General features: G+C 55.5%; 1 protein-coding gene across 9 annotated transcripts in view; it reads left to right on the forward strand.

The window, feature by feature from the left end:
- MINK1 (misshapen like kinase 1) overlaps positions 1-24,182 on the forward strand; it is a 56,315-nt gene that overhangs the window by 30,404 nt on the left and 1,729 nt on the right. The window contains exons 12-34 of one of the 9 annotated variants that reach the window (XM_028704218.2): positions 386-596; positions 1,419-1,535; positions 3,181-3,267; positions 3,650-3,862; positions 4,823-5,008; positions 6,530-6,826; positions 7,830-7,927; positions 9,188-9,349; positions 9,546-9,658; positions 10,978-11,066; positions 11,941-11,964; positions 13,649-13,821; positions 14,849-14,963; positions 17,285-17,431; positions 17,595-17,706; positions 18,439-18,597; positions 18,696-18,839; positions 20,319-20,453; positions 20,863-20,963; positions 21,383-21,532; positions 21,628-21,787; positions 23,098-23,237; positions 23,594-23,673. In XM_028704218.2, the coding sequence (XP_028560051.2) occupies positions 386-596; positions 1,419-1,535; positions 3,181-3,267; positions 3,650-3,862; positions 4,823-5,008; positions 6,530-6,826; positions 7,830-7,927; positions 9,188-9,349; positions 9,546-9,658; positions 10,978-11,066; positions 11,941-11,964; positions 13,649-13,821; positions 14,849-14,963; positions 17,285-17,431; positions 17,595-17,706; positions 18,439-18,597; positions 18,696-18,839; positions 20,319-20,453; positions 20,863-20,963; positions 21,383-21,532; positions 21,628-21,787; positions 23,098-23,237; positions 23,594-23,673 (3,213 nt within the window). Of the gene's footprint in view, positions 1-385; positions 597-1,418; positions 1,536-3,180; positions 3,268-3,649; positions 3,863-4,822; positions 5,009-6,529; positions 6,827-7,829; positions 7,928-9,187; positions 9,350-9,545; positions 9,659-10,977; positions 11,067-11,940; positions 11,965-13,648; positions 13,822-14,848; positions 14,964-17,284; positions 17,432-17,594; positions 17,707-18,438; positions 18,598-18,695; positions 18,840-20,318; positions 20,454-20,862; positions 20,964-21,382; positions 21,533-21,627; positions 21,788-23,097; positions 23,238-23,593; positions 23,770-24,182 lie in introns of those variants that run through there. The other 8 variants (XM_028704219.2, XM_028704221.2, XM_028704224.2 and 5 more) reach the window with 8 other exon arrangements.

Consider the following 24,182-nt stretch of genomic DNA (forward strand, 5'->3'; position numbering starts at 1 on the left):
GGCGTCAGTGGCAGAGCGTCTGCCTTGCCAGCGGAAAGTCCCCGCCGGCAGTATCTCCAGGTAGGGCTGGCAGAGCCACCTGCCTGAAATCCTGGGGTGCCGTAGTTGCCAGCCCGTGTAGGCAGTACAGAGCTAGATAGGCCAACGGTCTGACTCTGCATAAGACAGCCTCCTACGTGGAACAGAGCTCTTCGCCACAAGGGCTCTGCTCCGTCCTCCCCTTTCGGAGGCAGCGGTGTTCCTGAACCGGAAACCGCAGCAGGGGAGAGCCGCTTTCGCACTCTGGTCCCGCCCGCTGGTTTCCCCTGACGGGCACCTGGCCGGCCGCTGTGAGAGCAGGAGGCCGGCCTGATCCAGTGAGCCGCCCCGCCTCCCCTCCCGCCAGCTCCATCATGAATGTCCCCGGGGAGTCAACGCTGCGCCGGGAGTTCCTGCGCCTGCAGCAGGAGAACAAGAGCAACTCGGAGGCCCTGAAGCAGCAGCAGCAGCAGCTGGCAGCCCAGCACCGCGACTCCGAGGCCCACATCAAGCACCTACTGCACCAGCGCCAGCGCCGCATCGAGGAGCAGAAGGAGGAGAGGCGGCGCGTGGAGGAGGTGAGCGGGGTAGGCGGGGGCTGCGCCAAAGTAAACCTGCAGACCGCTGTTTCGTTAAAGGTATCGAAGCGGTTTGCCACGAAAATGCACGGAACCGTATTTGTAAAAGTTCAAACCAGACATCGGTTAACCATTGTGGAAGGACGTCTTCTTAATTGCCTGCCTCGTCCCAGCGGAATAGAGAAGTTTTCAGCAGGCGTTTAGACATTGGCTCTCCAGTGGCAGGGAGTTCCACAGGGCCGGGCCGACGGCACTAAAGGCTCCGTTTCTCATTGCTGTCAGATGTTTAGTGCTATCCCGAAGTCTCCGACATTAGCAGCGGCAGAGGGGTACTCTGTCTCGGTATCAAAGCAGCCAGAATCTCTCAGGGAGTGTTTGTCAAGAGAGCATTTGACGCAGCTCAGCTTGCAGAGGAGCTGAGGATTTGCAGGGGCTTCTCTGCTTGGACTGAGCTCATTTGGCAGCTCAGCACACAGAGGACCCGAGGCTTTAAAAAAAAGATATTTTTTTTCCAGTTAGAGACAGATATAAAGAAGGAGAGAAGTAATAATAATATCAGCAGTGACAACAGCAGGTTGGAGTACAGAGGCTTCGCAGAAAAGGGGAAATATAACAGAAGAAATCCCAGATGTTCTGGGCAACATGTGCTGTTCCACCGCCCCGGGACGCCTTCGCCACGCAAAGTTGGAACTTAGGTGGAGGGGCAGGGCATGGTTTTCCCCGGGGCCACTGAGGCGGAGGCCCTCGAGTCGATTCCTCCTGGCCCCTGGCCCTGCCTGCTTTCTCCTCCTCTGACGTCTCCCCGCCCCTCTTCCCTCGCAGCAACAGCGCCGAGAGCGGGAGCAGCGCAAGATGCAGGAGAAGGAGCAGCAGCGGCGCCTGGAGGACATGCAGGTCATGCGCCGGGAGGAGGAGCGCCGGCAGGCTGAGCGAGAGCAGGTGGGGCAGGCCGGGGGGGTGGGCTTGGGAAGGCGGGGGGGATGGATGCAGCAGTAGCAGCAGTCCTGGCTTGGACCAGGCGGGCAGGACCGGGCAAAATGCCACCACAGCTGACTGGCTAGAGCACAGGTTTGGGGGTTCCGTCCCCAGGTAGGGCTGGGAGAGGCTCCCCTGCTTGAAAATGTGGGGAGAGCCCCTGCTGCCGGTCAGTGTGGGCCACACGGAGCAACCTGGACCCCAGTGCGCCTGACTCAGTAATAATAATAATAATAATAATAATAATAATAATGATAATTTATTATTCATAGCCCGCCCATCTGGCTGGGTTTCTCCAGCCACTCTGGGTGGCTCCCAACAGAATATGAAAATACAATAACCTATTAAACATTAAAAGCTTCCCTAAACAGGGCTGCCTTCATATGTCTTTTGAATGTCAGGTAGTTGTTGTTCTCATTGACATCTGTTGGGAGGGCGTTCCACAGGGCGGGCGCCACCACCGAGAAGGCCCTCTGCCTGGTTCCCTGTAATTTGGCTTCTCATAGCAAGGGAACCGCCAGAAGGCCCTCGGTGCTGGACTTCAGTGTCCAGGCTGAATGATGGGGGTGGAGACGCTCCTTCAAATATACTGGACCAAGGCACTGTATACAGCGCAATGGCATCTGCTGCACATTTAAGTTGCTCGATTTCAACCACACTGGGTCGAAATCACGTGATGAGTGGGATCCCAAGCGAGGCAGAGACCTTCGAAGCTCTTTTTGCTCTCTGGGGAAGGTCTTCTCCCCACATGGGCTTTGAAAGTATGGGGGATTCTCTCTCTCTCTGTCTCCCTCTCCAAGTCACTCGCCAGCTATGGGGGCACCTCCAAGAATTTGGCCATACGATAAGGTTGTGTCTATGCAGAACCCTTGGGGCCGAACCCCTGCGTGAGATGCAGCTGTACCCTATAAAGCAGATTTTCCATTTTCTCAGAGGAACATTGAGTGCTTTCCCTGACCCTTCGCCTCCCCTGGCACACCACAAAAGGTGCAGGATAAGCAGGGGTGGCGCTGTGGGTTAAACCACAGAGCCTGGGACTTGCCGATCAGAAGGTTGGCGGTTCGAATCCCCATGACGGGCTGAGCTCCCGTTGCTCGGTCCCAGCTCCTGCCAACCTAGCAGTTCGAAAGCATGTCAAAGTGCAAGTAGATAAATAGGTACCGCTCCGGCAGGAAGGTAAACGGTGTTTCCGTGCGCTGCTGTGGTTCTCCAGAAGCGGCTTAGTCCTGCTGGCCACATGACCCGGAAGCTGGATGCTGGCTCCCTCGGCCAATAAAGCGAGATGAGCGCCGCAACCCCAGAGTTTACCTTTACCTTTAAGTAGGGGTGGGGGGTGTTGGGGGCCGAGAGAGGCACTGACTCCTAGAATTGTAGGGAAGCCCGGAATCTGCCCCTGCTCCCAGACGTTTGGGTCTGTTTAGCTTCCATGGGGTGGCAGGTTCTGCGAGGTGGTGGGAGGCCTCCTCCTCTGCTCTTTGGGTGGCGGTTCTGCCTGGGTGCGCTTTCCCTCCTCCTTCCTTCACCTGTTGCCCTTTCTCTCTCTCTGTCTGTCTCTCTTTCTCTCCCTTCCTTCTCCTTCTCTGTCCGCTGCCTTTTCCCCTCTGTCCAGGAGTATATCAGGCACAAGTTAGAGGAGGAACAGAGGCAGCTGGAGATCCTGCAGCAGCAGCTCCTCCAGGAACAAGCACTGCTGTTGGTAAAGAAAAGGGGGGGGGGCTTCTTACTGCTCTTCCTGGGCCCCCTCCAAAAACCCCTGAACTCCAAGGGGGAACCCCCAAGGCCCTTCTTCAGCTGGGCACAGGGCACCGATGGGGGCAGGCGCCGGCCCATTTGGCTTGCAGGCGGCTTATGGGGACGAGGGCTCTGCTCAGCTGGAGGCAGCGAATCCACAAAGGGAGAGTGATCTTGTGTTCGAATCCTGCTTGCAGGATCCCCACAGTGGGCATCTGTTTGGCCCCTGTGAGAACACAATGCTGGGTAAAGATGGGGTCCCCGTTCGGCCTGATCCAGCCCTCTTGGCCTGCTCTGGGAGCCAGACTCCCCCCAGTGCCCTCACCGGCTCCCCTCCTCCCTTCCAGGAGTACAAGCGAAAGCAGCTGGAGGAGCAGCGCCAGTCGGAGCGGCTCCAGCGCCAGCTGCAGCAGGAACACGCCTACCTGAAGTCCCTCCAGCAGCAGCAGCAGCTCCACAAGCAGCAACAGCAGCAGCAGCAGCAGCAGCAGGAGAAGAAGCCCCTCTACCACTACAACCGCAGCGCCAACCCCGCCGACAAGCCCACCTGGGCCCGGGAGGTAAGCCCCTTGTCCACTTCTGGGCACCACAGTTTCAGACGTGTTGGTTGGCAAGGGAAAATAGACGTATAAAAGGAGAATTCCTGGATGCCAGGATCCAAGATTGACTCAAGTGCTCTCTGGTGCGTGAACCCCAGCAGAGATTTAAAATCACAACAAACGCAGCAAAGGAAAGCCTTTAAACCTTTAAAATATGGCTTTGTGAGTTTGTAAGGAAGTTCCTCTCTTCCCCTAGCATAGAAAAAGACCACATGTTTAGTAGGTTAGAAATGGTTTACTTGCAAACGCTCCAAAGGTCAGGTTCATGTGCTTTTCCGTACATCAGCCAGAAAACACAGGCAGTAAAACTTGGCATGGTTACAGAGGTGAAAGTTCCTAAACTATTGGCATAGGAACATAGTAGTGGCTTGCAAGAGCCATGAGGTCTGAGCTTGGAGCAAGCAGCTCAGACCTCTTTACACAGTGAGCTCCTCAGGTAGACGGAAGGGGCACCATAGGCTTGATTACCCTCCTCCCAAGGTAAGGAGAAGTGACCTAGCTAAGCCTGGCAGGACAGCATACTCTATGGCATTAACCCCTTCACACATTCATTAGACTTAAGCATGTTGGTTATGTGAGGCTGGTTATCCCACAAAAAGGAAATTGAGAGGTGGGCAGAGGAGGGCGACCAAGATGATGAAGGGTCTGGAAGCCAAGCTTTGTGAGGAACGGTTGAGGGAGTTGGGCATGTTTAGTCTGTTCAAGAGAAGACTGAGATGTTGCCACGATGCGGCCATCTTCAAATAGCTAAAGGGCTCCCGCCTGGAAGGTGGAGAAAGCTTGTTTTTTGCTGCTCCGGAGGGCAGCGCCTGAACCAACCAATTCAAATGGCAAGGAACAAGATTCCTCCATTGCGCGGGGTTGGGCTGGATGACCCTGGGGGGGAGAGAGCCTCCCAACCCTGCCATTCTGCGATTCCAGGTGGAAGAGCGGACCCGCATGAACAAGCAGAACTCTGCCTCGCCGGTGGCCAAGACCAAACTGGGGGGTCCTGGGCCAGAGTTGGCACCCCAGTCCCGCTCCGAGTCGGTGGCGCTCAACTCCTCCCCGGCCTCGCAGACCCCGCCTATGCAGCGCCCCGTCGAGCCCCAGGAGGGGCAGCACAAGGTGAGGGTCTCTCCCGCCCCCCAAGTGAGCACAGGAGGACTTGCACAAACACCGGCCAGTCACCCCACCGCTCATTGCCATCCGCTGCTGCTGCTTCTCCTCCTCCCGCTCCCCCCTCATTGGCTGTGCTTTGACCTCTTTATCCCTGGGGGCGGGGGGGGAGGATTAGCAGTGGGTCACCCCTTGGCCGGGTCCTGAGGATACACGGGAGGAGAGGGGGGGCACGTGGGGATCCCCAGGCCTGCCGGGGATGGGAATCCAAGTACGGAAGAAATGAGCCTGTGCTGCCAGTTCTCATAGTAGACCAGGATGAAGTAAGCAGCACATAAGCGGCACACAAAACGCTACCAAAACCCTCTACGTTCTAAATCTTATATTAATAATCCAGAAATTGAGAGAACAAGGTACAAGATCTACTACAGACGCCACAAACAGAAAACTCATTCAAATTGTGTCCAGAAGGAAGATTCAGTCTTTAAAGTTGACAAACGCCAGCACCCGGTCTAACGCTCGTGCGTAACATTGCCGACACTTCGTTCGGTCAAACTTACCTTTGTTGATATCTACAGGAGCCTGGCTAAAGGAACTTTAAAGACTGAATCTTCCTTTTGGGCACAATGTGAATGAGTATCTTGTACCTTATTCTCTCAATTTTTGGATTATTAATATAAGATTTTAGGAACGCGGGTGGCGCTGTGGGTTAAACCACAGAGCCTAGGGCTTGCTGATCAGAAGGTTGGCGGTTCGAATCCCCGCGACGGGGTGAGCTCCCGTTGCTGGGTCCCTGCTCCTGCCCACCTAGCAGTTCGAAAGCACCTCAAAGTGCAAGTAGATAAATAGGTACCGCACCGGCGGGAAGGTAAACGGCGTTTCCATGCATTGCTTTGGTTCGCCAGAAGCGGCTTAGTCCTGCTGGCCACATGACCCGGAAGCTGTACGCCGGCTCCCTCGGCCAAGAAAGCGAGATGAGCACCGCAACCCCAGAGTCAGTCACAAGTGGACCTAATGGCCAGGGGTCCCTTTACCTTTAATATAAGATTTAGAACGTAGAGTGGTTTGGTAGTGTTTTGTGTGCCGCTTATGTGCTGCTTACTTCATACTGGTCTACTTGGGGGATGGGACTCCAGCAAGCAACACACGCGCACCCTATTCAGAAGAGGAAGGTGCACTGTGGTCTGGTGTTTCGAGGGTCCAGCTTGGACCTTGGAGACCAGGGTTCATATTCCCCCTCGGGGTAGGGGGTGCTTTTGGGCTCCCAGCCTGACCTACCTCTCAGGGTTGTTGTTGTGGGGGTGAAATGAGGAAGGGGAGGAGAACCGCGGGCACTCTGCCATCCTGAGGTGGGCTTTGAGGGCAAGGAATGAATGAGAGGGGCTCTTGGGGAGGGCAGGGGGGGCCTGCAGGCAGTGGTGCTATGGCCGGCTTCAGAAGAGGAGGCAGGCCTGGTGGGGGAGCAGCTAGGCCCCCCTCCCCGTTCTCAGCCTCTGCCCCCTCCCTCCCTGCCCCCCTCTCCTTCCGCAGAGCCACCTCGCCCACCGCGTCCCCCTCAAGCCATACGCAGCCCCCGTCCCTCGCTCCCAGTCGCTGCAGGACCAGCCCAGCAAGAACATGGCCGCTTTCCCCGCCCATGACTCCTCCTCCTCCTCCGCCGCCTCCTCCGCCTCCTCCTCCTCCGCCCCATCCCCACCAAGGGCGGGCATGATCCGGCAGAACTCCGACCCCACCTCGGAGGGGCCCGCCCCGCCGCCGAGCCGGCCCGCCACTGCCGCCGAACAGCGAGGACCCTGGGTCAGAATGGATCCCGAGGCCCCTCCCAAGGTAACGGCGGAGGGGCAGGGGGCTTGGGGTGTGCTGGGGGGGGGCGTTGTCGTGGCAGAGATTAGGACCCCTGGGGGGAGAAGAGGGCAGGAGGCACTGCGGCAACAGCGCTGCCCCGTCCCCGTGGGAGAGCTATAGATTTGGAAGGGACACTCCGAGGGCCATCTAGCCCAACCCCAAATTCCAGGCAGAGGAATTCCACCGGGAAGGTCTGCCCAAGGGTGGTCAATGCTGTCCCAAGAGCTGCAGGGTTCACTTTGCAGGTCCGCCTCCCTCCCAAAGTGAGCTTGGTCTTTTTGCGACACACCCACCCCGTCTCTCGGGGGCTTTTTGATCAAAAGTCACAGGGGGCGTGGGAGTTGGAGCCTCTTTCTGCCTTGAGAGGCAAGGAAGGAGGAGCTCAGTTAAGCCAAGCGCGTAGGCCGGCTGTGGAACTCCCTGCCACAAGAGGCAGAGACGGCCACCAAGCTTAAAAAGAGGTCTAGACGAAGAGATGAGGAGGAGACGCCTATGGACGGTTGCTGGCCAGAGCGGCTCTGCTTAACAGAGTGAGGCAGCCTCTCTTCCCTCCTGTCTATCCCAGCCCATCTGGGTTCTCAGGTTACTGGGAGAGACGGGTAAGAGTGGCAGACTGCAGCCGCCTCATGCCACACACTGCTGCGAGGGTCAGCCCTGACCCTCGGCTTCTGCCCTCCGAATCACAGCGATCATAGACTTGGAAGGGACTGCCAGAGGTCATCCAGTCCAACCCCCAGGAATCTCAGCCAAAGCACCCAGAGCAAAGCACTCTGCTTCCCCTTGCAGAGTAGAAAACCCGCGTCCCTCTTTTTCCTGATGGGAGGCTGAAGCCGAGAGAGAGAGATAGCCCTGAGCCCCAAAGGGTCTTAAAGTTGCCCCTCCCCATCTGAGACCCTTGTTCTGGTGGAGGAGACAGGTGGCTTCCCTGGACCCCCCCTCCACCCCACTCATGCTTTCTCTCCCCCTCTTCCTCCGCCCCTTCTAGGTCCCCCAGCGAACGTCCTCCATCGCGACGGCACTCAACACCAGCGGGGCGGGGAGTGGCGGCGGCGCCATCCGGCCAGTCCACGCGGTCCGAGCCAGGTAAGAGGATCCTGAGGTGCCCCGGGGGTCCAGCGCTGCGTGCTCGGCCTTGATCCTGAGACCCACATCTTGTGGGGAGAGGCTTCAAGAGTCGGGGGGAGCTGGGTCCTCTCAGGGAGGGAGGGCCAAGAGGTCTGGGGGGGGACCAGGACCCAGGGCTTCCTATTGATAGAGGGACCCTCGTGCCAAGATTGGACTACAGAGTTTGCCAGGGAATGCCAGCCTGGCGCCATCCCTGGCAACTTCTAGGCAGAAATATTTCTGGGAGAGTTTGAGGCACTTTCTCATTTATTAACTTGTTTTGTAGAAATTATACACCTCTTGATTTTATATATATGTGTGTGTGTGTGTGTATACATATACATATACACACACCTCAAAGTGATCTACAGAAGAGCATAAAACGATGAAATTATCGGTGAAAGCAGCTCTTTGAAACATTGGAAAGATAGAATCTGCAATAAGCTATAAGAAACGGATTAAAACATTCTGAGCCGTTACGTCACTCTAAATAGCTGGACAGGCTTTGCCTAACCAAAAGCGTGTTTTGCAGGTGCGGAAAAGAGTCCCGTGCAGATTCTTTTCTGCCTGGTGTCAATAGGCAGGGAGTTCCGTAGTGCCAGCAGGATTCTTTTTTTTTTTTTTTAATATCTTTTTATTGAGTTCTTTTTAAAACAAAAACAAAAAAATACAAATACAAAAACGTACAGACAAAAGCGAAAACAAACAAAACAGTACATACAAAAAGAAAGCAGACGCAAAACAAACCAACATTGATTCATAATATAACATTGATTGATCAAGCAAGCAGGATTCATTAGGCTGCTCTTTGTGAACATCCATGGTTTTAGGTTTTTTTATATATTGTTTTGGCTTTATTTAGGTTTGCAGTTTTGTGTAAAGCCCTTTTGAATTTCCTTTACGCACAAAAAAAGACAAGCGAGGCCAACAAGTCATAGCAAAATAACAGTACCTTGGGGGCCAGCTCTCTCTCCCCCCCCAAACCGAAGCCCTCCACGTCCTGCAAGCGATGGATCCAGAGTACCCCAAACTCTTCTTTGGGAGGGTTGCCAAGACTGAGGGAAGCTCCCCCTTGACCCACGGCTGCCCTGGAGCCAGAGCAGACTTCGCACTGGCCTCCCCATCCCACACTGCAGGGCTGTAGGCACCTCTGATCCTCCCCCCCCCCGACTCCTGGGGGGTGCAGCAGCGCAGGCCCCCTGCCCCCTTGACGTGCTTGTGTGCTCCTCCCCTCCGCAGGCCCCGTAGCAAGTCCGCCTGGCACATCCACATGCAGAGCCGGCTGGAGAGGGGCCCCCGGTGGGGGGGCCCTTCGCCAGCCCCTCCTCCTCCTGCCCCCCCGCAGCCCGCCCGCCGGACCCCGCCCCGGGACCCTCTGGCCCCCGTGCCAAACGCCAGTAGGTAATGACGGAGCAGGCTTGCTGGCCGAGCGGGGCTTCCTCTGCGGTGCGCTCTCTCTCTCTGTGCGGTGATGGGCTCTCTGCTGCTGATGCTGCTGGTGGTGGGACAAAGCATTGCGGAACGAGGGGTGTGTGGAGTGAGTTGGGGGGCTGGGAAGGTGGCCTAAACTCAGAGGGGCACCCTCTTTCCCCCACAGCAACCCCGACCTCCGGAGGAGCGACCCAGGATGGGAGAGGGCGGACAGTCTGCTGCAGTCCGGCACGGGCAACCTGCCCCAGGCTGGCTCTCTGGAGCGCAACCGCATAGGAGGTGAGGGGGTGGCCGGATCTGGGGTGACTTGGGCGGGGGGGAGGTGTTGCGTTCCAAAAGCAAAGAAGGATTGGACCCTGATCAATAAAATACACACGAGGCTTGATAATAATAATCCATCCGCCCCTTGGCCCAGGTCGTTTTATTCACAAAAGAACTTTTACACAGTGTTCGTAAGAACCAATCAGATTTCCTCTGAGCATTTCAAAAAACCCCACGTGGGACAAAGTCAGATCAGAAGAAATCATGTTAACTACAAAGACGACTCTGAGCATGCATACATATCTGAGAATAAATAAAACAGGACTAGAGGAGGAATGCATTCAGCAAAACCCCGGAGGTCATAAACAGGCAGGCAAGGAAGGAAGGATGGCATGGAAAGTATCTTTTATCACCTCCTATGTGAAACTCTATTTCCTGGCCCTAAGATTAACAAAACCAAGGAAAGGTACATCAAAGAAGCTACCTACTATCTTTATGGTCCAGGATGCCTGGTGGACAACTGGCCTGTGTTTAGAATGCTGATAGGTGCCTGTCAGGCAGAGAAAGAAAATGACCAGTAGAGAAAATGGGCAGAGATGCAGAGGCTTGTGGGATTTGATCAGAAATTACTGTCAATGAATCAAACCCAGTCAACGCAGTGCTTTCATTGCTGACACAAATGGCTTGCTCCATATTTTTCATAATTCCTCATAGCGATCCCACCTGATCACTACAGGGAGGGGGCGGCCAGTTCCCCGGGCTTTGCTCCTTGGCATTGCAGGAAGCTGCCTCCTACGGTGTTGTCCGCACTGGCTGGCGACAGCGGTTCCCCCAGGCGTCTGGCGAGGGCACATTCCCAGCACCCGCAGACGCTTTGTCCGTCTGACCAGCAAGCAGCGGCTCGCTAGGGTTTCAGGCAGGAAATCGTGGAGTTGTAGGGTTGGAAGGGACCCACCGGTCATCTAGCCCAACCCCACAGGAATATCTCCCAGCTGTACCTGGAGAGGCCAGCAGGATTGAACCCGGGACTCTCTCCTTTCACTGACAGTCTGAAATAGGTAGCAAGCCACCCACCCAACAGAGAAGTTCTGAAACGGTGCCCTCTGAATGCTCTCCTTCACCACCAGGACTTGGTGTTTCCGTCACCTGGTGTCAGATGATTGGCAGGTGGGGGGCAGTGGTCCGTGGAGCATCGGCCGCTTATAGATCCAGCTCGCTGACCAGATTCGGTTCCCCACTCCTGCCTAAGCCCCACTTGTTCCATTGGATAGGGGGTGTTTCACAACGTCTGTGCCCTTTGGGGTCTCTCTGACGCCTCTCCCGCTCTGCTTCTCCAGCCCCTCTGAAATTGGACAGCTCTCCGATCCTGCCGCCAGGGAACAAGCCCAAGGGGGATGACCACCGGTCCCGGCCTGGGCGGCCAGCAGTGAGTACTCTCTGAGGAAGGGAGGGAGGAGGCCCGGAGCCCCTTCTGCGTCCGTCTGCCCTCTCCCCACCACTCTAGCCTGAGGAGTCCGCCCAGAGGGGGCTCACTGGGCTCTGTCATAGACTCATGGAACCATATGTTTGCAAGGGACCCCCAAAGGCCATCCAGCTCATCCCCCCTGCAATGCAGGAATCACAGCTCACAAATCCCATCCGACCTCCATTTTCAAACCTCCCAAAATTTAGCTGGAATCTCAGAAAGTTCTCCGTGTGCACCCAAGTTGGGGGGGGGGGGGGTGTTGCACCGCAGCCCTGTTTTGTAGGGAGGTGAGGATTGCAGGGGAAGCCGGGGGAGGGGAGGGGAAACTGGGGGGGCACACCTTTAGTTTTGGGGCAATTGGAGCATGTAATCTCTTGGGCGGCTTCTCTGTGGGCGGCTCTTAATGTGTGGCCTTCCTTGCATGCTCTGCCTTGAAAAGGTTTTGAACGGAATTTGGGGTTTTCTTTACTCCCCTTTTTCCTCTGGGGAAGGGCATGACCAGAGGGTGTGTGTGTGTGCGTGTGCGCGCGCGCGCGTGTGTTCTCAAATCCTCCCCTCTGACCCATAGCCCAGCCTGGCCCTTTTTCCTCCTGGATTTCTCCTTCTCTTCCTCTCTCTGACTCTCGCTCTCTTCCTCCCTTGCCATCAAGAAATTTGCCCTGAAACTTGCCAGCGATCAGGGGGAGGTGGCTGGGGTGTTGACCCCCGAAGGCTGGGGCTGGGGGGTGGGCAGGGTGGTAGAGGCTAGGGACCTACCTGGTGGGGAGCGGCCTAACTTCTCTGCCCTTTTTCTCTTCCTCTTCCTTCCCTCTTTCCCTCCTTCTGCACGACTCAGAGTTATAAGCGGGCAATCGGAGAGGTTAGTGCCCCCACGTCCTCAGTCTCTCTCTCTCTCTCTCTCTCTCTCTCTCTCTCTCTCTCTCTCTCTCTCTTCTGCCCCCAAACCACCATGTCCTGCTGCCGCACTGTGAGATCATGAAGTCTTCCCTGATCCCCCTTCCTCCGTGGACATCACCCCCCCTGCATCTCCCCCCCCCCCCAACTCTCTTGGACCTTTCTCAGTTCCCCTTGCTGCTTTCGCTCACAGCTTCTGGCTCGGTTTGGGGCAGGGGGTGGAACTGTGGCCTAGAGGAGAAAGGACTGGCAGGCAGCGCAGCTAATTGGCCACCCTTCTATTTATTTACGCCATTTATATAGATCCCCCACCCCACCCCACTTCATTGAATGTTTTCAGCCCCAGGGCAGGGAAGCAAACTCACAAAACTGAAACGGAGGAAAGCCATGCGCAGAACCTACAAAATCATGTAAATGGGACTTGTAAACAACTGAGCACAGAGATGAAATGGGAAATCGTATTTCCAATTCAACAAATTTCGGGCCTTGAGCTCAGCAGGGCTGCCGAGTGGAATCGCTGGACTCCCCCCCCCCCCCTTCCCAGCTATCTCAGGCCCCATTTGGGGGTCACCGGCCTCACCCCACAGGTGGAACACCCCATGTTTTGCTTTGAGCATAGGTTTGATTAGGCATCTCTCACATGACGTGTGCCCAAGAAACTTGGCTTTCTCCTCCCACTCTTTTTCCTTTGGGGGGCGGGATTTATTTATTTAGTTTTTCAGATTGACATTTTACAGTCACCTATCCAGCATACGACAGAAAAACAAGATTCCAAGGAATTTTTTTTGGACTTCCCTCCTCCCCTTTGTGGGTCCTGCTGTCAATCATTTCCTCCTGCGTCTTTTATAACCCAAATCTAAAATTCACCATTAAACTCCAAGTGATATTCCAATCCTACTAACGATTTTAACTGTTTACAATAGTCTTTAAGATAAGTTTATAATTTTTCCCAATTCCTTATTAAAAAGGTTGAGCAGACCAGTAAAGGGGGGGGGGGTAGGGGATCAATGGGACGCGGGAGGCGCTGTGGGTTAAACCACAGAGCCTAGGACTTGCCGATCAGAAGGTCGGCGGTTCGAATCCCCGCGACAGGGTGAGCTCCCGTTGCTCAGTCCCTGCTCCTGCCAACCTAGCAGTTCAAAAGCACCTCAAAGTGCAAGAAGATAAATAGGTACCACTCCGGCGGGAAGGTAAACGGCGTTTCCGTGCGCTGCTCTGGTTCGCCAGAAGCGGCTTAGTCCTGCTGGCCACATGACCCAGAAGCTGTACGCCGGCTCCCTTGGCCAATAAAGCGAGATGAGCGCCGCAACCCCAGAGTCGTCCGTGACTGGACCTAATGGTTAGGGGTCCCTTTACCTTTAGGGGATCAATAGCTGGGATTTTTGTTGGGGCTTGGGTGGGGGGCAGGAGAGGCTGGCGCTGGCTTCCTGCTATGCCTGTCGCAAACTGCGCCCACTGGGCAGTCCCCCTGGTGGGGTGGGGGCTCCATTGCAGGCAGGCCAACTCCCATGCAAGCTTGCTTGGTGTTGTTCCCACCTGCTCTCTCTCCCTCTCCCTCTCTCTCTTTCTCTCCCTCTCTCTCTCTCTCTCTCTCCTTCCTCCTTTGCCTCCCTGCGGCAGCCGTGACCCCCTTTCTCTCCTCTCCGCAGAACTTTGTGCTGCCCAAGGACCGGCTGGAGGAGGCGGCCCCCAAGCCCCTCAAGAAGGCCATGGACTACTCCTCCTCCAGCGAGGAGATGGACTCGAGCGAGGAGGAAGAGGAGGAGGAGGAGGAAGGAGAAGGGGAGCGCTCCGAGCCCACGGCAGACACTCCGGGCACCAGGTGAGGCCAGGGGCCGTGAACATGCTGGCACTTTTGGGGAGCGCCTGGCTGCACGCAAGGAGGTCAGGGGAGCCCCGTGGTGGCAGGAGGATCAGGACCAAAGGGCCCCCGTCCTGTGCACCCAGGGGGAAGGGAGCCCCCAAGCGGGGCCTGTGTCCAGTGGCAGCGCTCTTCCTCCTTGTGAGTCTCTCCAAGGGCCTTTCAGAGAGGCTGAAGGTGCATGAGAAGAGACCTACTGGATCAGCCCCATAACCCGCCCAGGCCAGCATCCTGTTCCCACAGCCAGATGCTCATTATGGGATGCCTGCAAGCAGGATTCAAGCACAAGAGTAGCGGCGCCCAGCATTCACAACCATCGCTGCTTCCATCCGTGGAAGCAGAGCCGAGCCATCTCCTCCATGAATCAGTCTGATGTGTCCAAGTTGTTGGCCCTCACTGCCTCCTGCAGCAGGGAGTTCCGTAGTTTAAATCTGTTCATTGTGAAGGACTCCCCCCCCCCCTTTTTATATTCAGCTTCATTGGACCCTCACAGGTTCTAGTGCAGGGGTCCCCAAACTAAGGCCAGATAAGGCCCGAGGGACTTGTTTATCCGGCCCACGTTGACTCCCACTGCCGCCGCCCGTTCTTTGCACACGCGCAAGCGTTATTTCTGGTGCACATCCAGGTCGGAGGTGGCCTGTGCACATGCGCACAAGCTATTTCCGGTGCTCCTCCGTCCCGGAAGTGCGCCGGAAATAGCGTATGGGCACGCGCTCCCCCGCCCTCCGGCTCGCCACGCGATCGGCGCTGAAGACACTGGCCCGAGGCACGTTAAGTTTGCTGACCCCTATTCTAGTGTTATGGGGGGGGGGCGACTTTTCTTTGTCCTCTTCCCTTTCTAGTTAGACCTGCTTCCAAGGGCAGAGACTAATGGTGCACCCCACTTCGTGGTCTCTGGGCGGGGGGGGGGAGGAGGCAGGGTTAACGTGGCCTCTGTCCCCCTCGGACTGCTTCCGTATGTCTTCTGACCTCTCCCTCCCTGTTGCAGAGATGGCGACACGGACTCTGTGAGCACCATGGTGGTGCATGACGTGGAGGATCTGACGGGCGGCAGTGGCGGTTCAGAGAGCTCCTATGGCGAGGGCACCATGCTGGTGCAGCGGGTGAGAATCACGCTTCGCAGCCTCCGTCCTGTTTTTGTGTGTGTGTGTGTGTGTGTGTGTGTGTGTGTGTGTGTGTGTAGGGATGATCCCTCCCCTGGCCTCTCCCTCTTGCGGCTGGGAGGTGCAGGAACTGATTCCTGGGGGTACAAAAGTCCTAAAATCATCTAGCCCTGTTAGAATTCCTGCTCCGTGACTGCAGTCATGGGATTGTTGTCTTTCACATATGTTTTGACTCCACCGAGTGGGAAGTGACGGAGGCAGGATGTTTGTGTTACTGTGTTCCATGAAGTGGGACTCTTGTCCTTTGTTCTTTTTCTCTTTGATGCTAGAGAGGGAGCCATGTTGCAGTGCTCCGTGTGGATTTATACAGTGGTGCCTCGCAAGACAAATGCCTCGCAAGACGGAAAACTCGCAAGACGAAAGGTTTTTTTGTTTTTTGAGCTGCTTCGCAAGACGATTTTCCCTATGGGCTTGCTTCGCAAGACGGAAACGTCTTGCAAGTTTGTTTCCTTTTTCTTAACACTGTTAATACAGTTGCGACTTGACTTCGAGGAGCAACTCATAGCACGCGGTGTGGTAGCCTTTTTTGTGGTTTTTGAAGACTTTGGTGATTTTTGAAGCTTTTTCAAAACTTTTCCGACACCGTGCTTTGCAAGACGAAAAAAATCGCAAGACGACGAAACTCACGGAACGAATTAATTTCGTATTGCGAGGCACCACTGTATGTAAATAAAGTAGATTAGCCAAAATGCTGAGTTGCTGAGGTCTGTTATGCAAACTGCGCTAACTCTGCGGATCCCTGAGTGTGCCGATGTCTGTTGGCATCGGTCGCTGTGATGTTCGGGCTGAATAAAGCTTTTGAAGCTCCCGAACGATCGACCAGGAGGGAGGGAACATGCCAGTCGGGCAGGTGTCTCTGCCAGTGTCCTACTCGTGTGTAGGCTGAACTCCTGACAAGCCCAACCCCTTGCAATGCAGGAATCTCAGCTGAAGCATCCATGACAGACAACCACCCAACCTCTGCTTAAAAACTGCCAATGAAGAGAGTCCACCACCTTCTGAGGTCATGGAATTTTAGAGCTGGAAGGGGACCAGTGCTTTTTTCCTGGGGGGGACGCATACCCCTAAACATTTTGGGAATCTTAAGTTTGGCCTCATTGAGGGGCAGTATTTTTTTTTAGGGAAAAAATCACTGGAAGGGACTCCAAGGGCCATCTAGTCCAGCCCTCGGAGCCAGGGGAAGGAATGGCACCTCCTCACCCCACAAGGCCCCTTGCCCTCCTTTTCTCCACAGCTTAAAGCAGGAGGTGCTGCCATTTGAATGGAGGGCCCGGTCTGATCCTGCATTTCTGGAGGCTGGACTAGATGACCCTTGGCCCCCTCCCTCCCAACTTCAATTCTATGAAAAGGACTCTCTGCAGGAGGGGAGCGTCTTCCTTTGGGTCCTGAGGCTTTTATATTTATTCATTTGTTCCATGCCCTAAGGCCCCAGGGGCAAGGGTGCTGCGTTAAAGCACAATCTATATATTTTTAATGCTTTTTATTGAGTTTTCTTTAACACAAACAAAACAAAATAAATACACTGAAGTTCTACAGTCCTATGTACACTTATTTCCTCAATGCTCTGTCAAGCATAGACTTCCTCCCTTCAACAGCTTTTCATATTAATCTTTCATTTTCCACAGATTCTTAATAACATCCTATTCACATCATAAGATTTATTTTAATCCTACTACAGTCTTTAAACTTCTATATTGCATATATACTCCACAAATTTACCCCACTCACGTCTGAACTTTGTTTCCTCTTGGTTACGGATCCTGTGGGTCAGTTTTGCTGATTCCGCGTATTCAACCATTTTTGTCTGCCACTCCATTAATATTGGTATTTCCTGAGTTTTCCATTTTTGGGCTACTGAGATTCTGGCGGCAGTCGTAGCCTGCATGAATAATCTCTGGCACAATATTTAAAACCGCTTGAGGCCGTAAGAATGAGGTGGGTCCTGAACCATCACGCCTCAAGTGTCAAAAGCCAGGGCGAAGGGGTGGCGTCCGCAGCTGGTCTCCACCACCGTGGGGGGTTAGAAGCTTGCTGGGTGATGGTGAGGATGATTTAAGGGGGGGTTGCAGGAGGCTCAGCACTCCAAACAAGACACCAAACTCTGCACCTATCAGGCCTGTGTGTGTGTGTGTGTGTGTGTGTGTGTGTGGTACTCTGAGCACCGCAGGGGCTGCAAGACCCTCCCCACCACCGATGGCGCTGAAGGGCTCCATTTCTCCGTCCCCGCTGTCTTGACACCCCTCTTCCCCTCCCTCTCGCAGACCCCCGAGGAGGAGCGGGGCCTCCTGCACAGCGACAGCAACGGCTACACCAACCTGCCGGACGTGGTCCAGCCCAGCCACTCGCCCACCGAGGCCAAGAGCAGCAGCAACGGTTCCTCCTCGCCGGCCAAGGACACAGCCACCGACGTGAGTTTGGGGAAGAATAATAAATTTATGGTCCTTGGGCGTTTGGGCTTGTTGGGGCAGTGCAGGGGCCTGGCATTGGAACCCTCCCTCCTCCAGGCATTGGATATTGTCCTCTAACCTGCTTCTGTCTCTCTCTCACTGCACCCCCCCCCCTCAATTGCAGTACCAGTCAAGGGGGCTGGTCAAGGCTCCCGGGAAGAGCTCCTTCACGATGTTTGTGGACTTGGGCATCTACCACAGCTCGCCTGGAGGGGGCGACACCATCCCCATCACTGGTGAGACCTTGCAGGGAGGGGAGGTGGGGAGGGGAGGGGTGTCCCTTGGCCTGCTTCCTCCTGCACGAGAGTTTGTGCTGCACAGACTTGTCCTTAAAAAAACAGACAGATCCATGTTGCGGGCCCAGAAATTTTTATTTCAAACAATGCCCATAGTCAGTGGGGCGGGACACTTCAGACAATGGCAAAAAGATGTTTCTAGATTTACCTAGCAGGGGAAGGAACCAAGGATTAAGTATAAATTACTACAGATGCAAAAGAAAGAGGTGGATTTTCCCTGCCGTATTTGAAATTATATTATGAAGCACCCTGTCCCTGCAGGCTGCGGGAGTGGATAACTTTAAAAAATACAGATATTTTGGACCTTGAGGGTCATGACAACAGATTTGGATGGCATGCATATTTATGGTACGAGAATACCAAAGTGCATAAAGGGTTTTTGAATCATTTGCTAACGAAATCCATTTAAGGTAGTATCTCCAGGTAGGGCGGGGAACTTATGCAAGTCCTCACGTAGAATCGTAGAGCTGGAAGGCACCCCAGGGGTCATCTAGCCCAGCCCGCTGCAGTGCAGAAAGCGCAGCTCAAGAATCCACGACGGACAGCCGTCAAGGCTCTCTTGAGAAGAGGCCGCCGCCTTCCAGCGAAGGAGACCCTCAGGCAGCTCAGCTCACCCCAAGCAAACTAGGAAGGCTTGACCTGTGTGATTCCTCTCTCTTTCCACCCGCAAAGCGTTTGACCCAGGGCGGCTGGAGCAGCTGCAGCTGGAGGCGCGGAAGGGCTCTGTGGTCAACGTGAACCCCACCAACACGCGGCCCCACAGCGACACCCCCGAGATCCGCAAGTACAAGAAGCGCTTCAACTCTGAGATCCTGTGTGCCGCCCTCTGGGGTGAGGAGGCAGGGACCCTTGGGTGGGCCAGGGCACGGCTGCCCCTCCCCATCCCCCCGGCCTCTCCCTCACCCTCTGCCTCGCTGCCCACGCTCTAGGGGTCAACTTGCTGGTGGGGACCGAGAACGGGCTGATGCTCCTGGACCGGAGTGGACAAGGCAAGGTCTACACCCTCATCAACCGGCGCCGCTTCCAGCAGATGGACGTCCTGGAAGGGCTCAACCTGCTGACCACCATCTCGGGTGAGGAGTGGGACCGGCCTTGGCCCCCTAGGGCCTCCCCATAAGTCCCCCCGCAGCCCTGTACTTCTTGATATGGACACACAGCAAGGTTCAGGGAGAAGAAGCCTGGAGTCCCAGAGGGAGAGGGGGGTGCTTGTAGCGTTCCCAAAGCAAGGAAGGGTTGGACTCTGATTAATAGAATACACACAAGGCTTGACCAGCAAGACTCTGGGAGGAGTGCATAATTTTAATCCCTGTCCACCCCTTGGCCCAGGTCGTTTTATTCACGAAAGAACTTTTTACACAGTGTTCGTAAGAACCAATCAGATTTCCTCTGAACATTTCAAAAAACCCCACGTGGGAACAAAGTCAGATCCGAAGAAATTCTTTTAACTACAAAGACTACTCTGAGCATGCATATGGAGTTCAGAGTAAATAAAAGAGGGAGCAAAGAGGAATGCTTTTAGGAAACTCTGGAGGTCATAAACAGGAGAGGACGGAAGAATGACAAGGAAAGAGAATTTACCATCTCTTTGTGAACTCTCTTCCTGGCCGTTAAGATCTATCTAAAGATTATCAAGCTACAATAGCTACATCAAAGCTAACTTTATGACCCAGGATGCCTGATGAAGCAACTGGCCTGTGTTTAGAATGCTTCTACGTGCCTGTCAGGCAGAGAAATAGGACAGAGAGGCAGTGGCTTATGGGATTTGATCAGAAATTATTGTCAATGAATCAAACCCAGTCAACGCAATGTGTTCATCGCGGACACAGTGGCTTGCTTCATAGTTTATAGTTCCTCATAGTAATCCCACCTGACCCCCCACACTCTGGATATTTGCACTCCTGCAGGGGCTACAGGATGTCAGAGACTGGCAGGACGCTGCGGAGGGTGCACCCCAGGGGAAAGGGGGCCAGAGTCTGACTGGGGAGGGGGCCAGTGATTTGTGGGGAGCTGCCCCGGCCAGCAGGCAGGAGTCTGAGGCAGGAGACGCTTCAGAGCCGGAGGGGGGCACAGAATGGGGTGGAAATAGAGGAGGAAGAGGCAGGTCCCGCAAGGGAAGGACCCAGGGGCTTCCCCACCCGCTCCTTCCCCCTGTCTCCTGGAACCAGGAGGGGAATGAAAAGGGAGGAGCAAAGGGAGTTTCCACGCAGGCGCAGTCTCTGGTTGCGTGTGTTGCAGGGAAATGAATTTTATGGTGGCAACTACTCTATAGCTCCCGGATCTGTGGAATCGGCTCGTCAGTGTTAACTTTGGCAATAATGACCTGACTCTCTGCCATGGGCATCCCTTTGGCTGCCGAGCGCCTTGACACGGAAGCCCAGCCCTGCCCAAGGAGAGGGCTCTGGAATTGTAGGCCACAGGAATCTCTTGCGCACACACATCCTGCAGGAAACCACACACTCCCCAACACCCCTCTTCCCCCCTTTTCCCTCCCCTGACCTGTGAATAAAGGATCCTTGGTTCTCTCTCTCCCCCCCCCCACTCCACCCCCTTAGGGAAGAGGAACAAGCTTCGCGTCTACTACCTCTCCTGGCTGCGGAATAAAATTTTGCACAACGACCCAGAAGTGGAGAAGAAGCAAGGCTGGACCACCGTGGGGGACATGGAGGGCTGTGTCCACTACCGCGTGGGTAAGTGGGGTGTGGGTCCCGGGCTGAGCGGTCAGGGCAAGGAGACCCCACCACACCCCAGGGGGCAGACACGTTGACAATTCAGCCCAGAAGCCTTCTGCCCCCGGAAGAATTAAATTTGGCCAAACCCACCAATTATGGTAATGTTGATGCCTCAACGAGTAGCCCAGGTGCAGGATCCAAGCAGAAGAGCAACACTCTCCCCTCCTGCAATTCCCAGTTACTGGGATCCAGTGGCAGGGAGTTCCGCAGTCCAACAATCCATCTCTCATGGCCAAACCCGCCCTGTCATTCTTGAACCCAGCACGGCAAGCCCTTTGAGCCTGGAACTGCCCCAGATTATGAAGGGAAGGTGTGGGGCCCAGCCCTAACATTTCCCACCCCCCCCTTCCTGGTTCTTTTCCCTCAGTGAAATACGAGCGGATCAAGTTCCTGGTCATTGCACTCAAGAACTCAGTGGAAGTCTATGCCTGGGCACCCAAGCCCTACCACAAATTCATGGCCTTCAAGGTACTGGGGAGGCTGGAATCGGGGGGGGGGGGGCTCCCTGGGGGAGAAGGGAGCCTTTGGGGCTCTGCTGGACACCCTGAAATCTGCACGGCAGGGCCCCTGATTTTCAGCGTGGGGAGCGGGTTTTGATAGCAGCGGGAGCCTCACAAAAGTGTGGCTTGGCTGGAAGGCTCAGGGGAGAGGGGACTGATTTGGTGACTGGGAGGAGAGCGTCCGAGTTGGAAGGGGCACCCAGGGGCCATCTAGCCCAGCCCCCGGGTGCAGTGAAGGGGTGACCGCTGAAGAACCCCTGATACGTCCACCCCCTTCCGAGGTCATAGGATTGTGGCGTTGGAAGGGGTCCTGGGTGGCTCCTCGTGGCCAGAACCCCCCCCCCAAAATGCAACACCCTTCCTGCCTCCCCCTGCTTTGTCTTCCAGTCTTTTGCTGACTTGCCTCACCGGCCGCTGCTGGTGGAGCTGACGGTGGAGGAGGGCCAGCGGCTCAAAGTGATCTACGGATCCTGCGCCGGCTTCCACGCCATCGACGTGGACTCAGGAAACAACTACGACATCTATATACCAGTACATGTAAGCCTGCCCAGCGGGCGGAAGAAGGGAGCAGGCTGTGGGGGTTGGCGGGTGGGCCTCACTTAAGCCTCCCTTCTCCCCTTCTCCCTCCCCAGATCCAGTCGCAGGTCACCCCCCATGCCATCATCTTCCTGACCAACACCGAAGGGATGGAGATGCTCCTTTGCTACGAGGACGAGGGCGTCTACGTCAACACCTACGGGCGCATCATCAAGGACGTTGTGCTGCAGTGGGGGGAGATGCCCACCTCTGTCGGTAAGCCTGGAGCAGCAGGGGGCGCTCGGGGGGGCGGGGGCTGCAGTCTAGGCGCTGAGGGGGCTGCGATGCAACAGGGGGAGTGTTGCAGCTCTGTGCGGTGTGGGGCCCCTTTCCTTGCCGAATGTCCCAAAGTCAGTCTCCAGCAGCAGCCTCACAGAACCATGGAATTGTAGCACTGGAAGGGGACCCCCAGAGTCATCTAGTCCAGCCCCCTGCCTTGGTGAAGATTTGACAGTTTCATCCCCAAAAAGCTTTTGATTTGAGTTTCTACTGAAATGAGGCTGCATTTTAATGTTGTATTTTAATCTTCTTTTTAAGTTGTATTTTAATCAATTGTTTTTATGCCTGGTGTTAGCCGCCCTGAGCCCGGTCTTGGCTGGGGAGGGCGGGGTATAAACAAAATTTATTATTATTATTAAAGAACGGCAGCTGAAGAATTCCTGACAGATAGTAATCCAGCCTCTGCTTTAAAGACTTCAAGGTATCGGGAGTCCCCAAACTCCCAAAGGCCTTTGATCCATTGTCAAACAGCTCTTACTGTCACAATTTCCCCCCTCATGCTTAGTTTTTACCCCGATGTTGAAAGACGAATCTGGGCAGTAGATCAATACAGTACAGTCATACCTCGGGTTGCAGGCGCTTCAGGTTGCGCATTTTCGGGTTACGGACGCGCCAAACCCAGAAGTAGTGGAACGGGTTACTTGCGGGTTTCGGCACTCGTGCATGTGCAGAGGCGCTAAATCGTGCTTTGCGTATGTGCTGAATCGCGACCCGCGCAGACGCGACGCTGCGGGTTGCAAACAGATGCGGCCCTGCGGGTTGCCTCCCGCACGAATCACGTTTGCAACCCGAGCATCCACTGTATATAAAAGCAATAAGGTGACTGTTCTTAACCTGAAGCACCACTTTAGCTAATGGGGCCTCCCGCCACTGCTGCGTGATTTCTGTTCTCATCCTGAAGCAAAGTTCTTAACCCGAGGTACTATTTCCGGGTTAGCGGAGTCTGTAACCTGAAGCGTATGTAACTTGAAGTTTATGTAACCTGAGGTACCACTGTATTCTAATCTGGAAGCTGCCAGAGGGCGGTGGCCGTGTCACCTGGGCCCCAAAGGGGCTGCAGCTGGCAGAACAGCTGGAGCTGGGCAGAGACCCTCCTGGCCCCCGGGGCGTCCCGTGACAGAGTTGCATTTGGGACCCGTTGCAGAGCTGCAGCCGCTTCCTGCCTTCCTTGTGGGCTTGGGACACACACACCCCGTGATCAGCGAGGAAGCCTCACCTGTCCCCCTTTCTCTCCTCCTGCCCCTCAGCTTATATCTGCTCCAATCAGATCATGGGTTGGGGCGAGAAAGCCATTGAGATCCGCTCAGTAGAGACAGGGCACCTGGACGGCGTCTTCATGCACAAGCGGGCACAGCGCCTGAAGTTCCTGTGCGAGCGCAACGACAAGGTGGGTGCGAGTCGCGCCTCCTGGATCGAGCCCTGCCAGATGCCACTTGAGCTGGGGGCCGGCGGGGTGTGTGTGTGTGTGTGTGTGTGTGTGTTTTTATTGTCTCAAAGCACAACTGCGCCATCCCGGCTGGCTCTACATTTGCTGCTGCCAGCAGGGTGGAGGGGGCACTCGTGGCTGACCCCCTGCCAATCTCCTCTTCCTCTTTGCTGCATCAGTCATCGGAGCCAGCTAGCATGGCCACTGGGAGGGCCGCTGCTTGACTGCAGAGGGACTTTTGGGGGGGGGGTGATTCCTGACCCCCACTGACTGCCTGCTCTTCCTTCACGTCCTCCTTCCTTCGTCCCTCCCTGCAGGTCTTCTTCGCCTCCGTTCGCTCTGGGGGCAGCAGCCAGGTCTACTTCATGACCCTGAACAGGAACTGCATCATGAACTGGTGAGGGCAGGGGGGCTCGCCCCATCCCGCCCCTCCTGCTTGCCCCACTCCGTGGCGGAGGGGGGGGGAGAAGGAGGGTCTCGTCAGATGCCCCGCTCAAGACGGCCCAGAGAAGACCACCCCGTGAAAGTGAAAGCGATGCCTTGGCGGGCCACTTCTCAGTCCCGCCCTCCCCTCCTCTCGGCTGCCCTTGGGGGGCCTCGGCGCCCCCATTTAACTCTTCTGTTTCTGATAGGAAAGAAGTTGGGTGCATGGCTGGGGTGGGAAGGGTCCAGTCCTTAAAAAAGATAGCCATCCCTTGCTGCCTATTGCGGTGGTCCCACTTCAGGGCGGTTGGGGAGGGGCGTGGGGAGCGATGCCTAAATCCCCCCCCCCCCCGTCCCAGAATTCAGCAGTATTTCAGTGTCCCAAAGAGGATGGGGGGGGCGTGGAACGGCCTCTGGGGCAGGGTTTTATTATCAAAGCCAAATCATGTAAATAAAAGCAGCTGGGAGTCCCGTCCATTCCCC

Source organism: Podarcis muralis, chromosome 13 (assembly GCF_964188315.1).
Source record: "Podarcis muralis chromosome 13, rPodMur119.hap1.1, whole genome shotgun sequence".
Lineage (NCBI taxonomy): Eukaryota > Metazoa > Chordata > Lepidosauria > Squamata > Lacertidae > Podarcis > Podarcis muralis.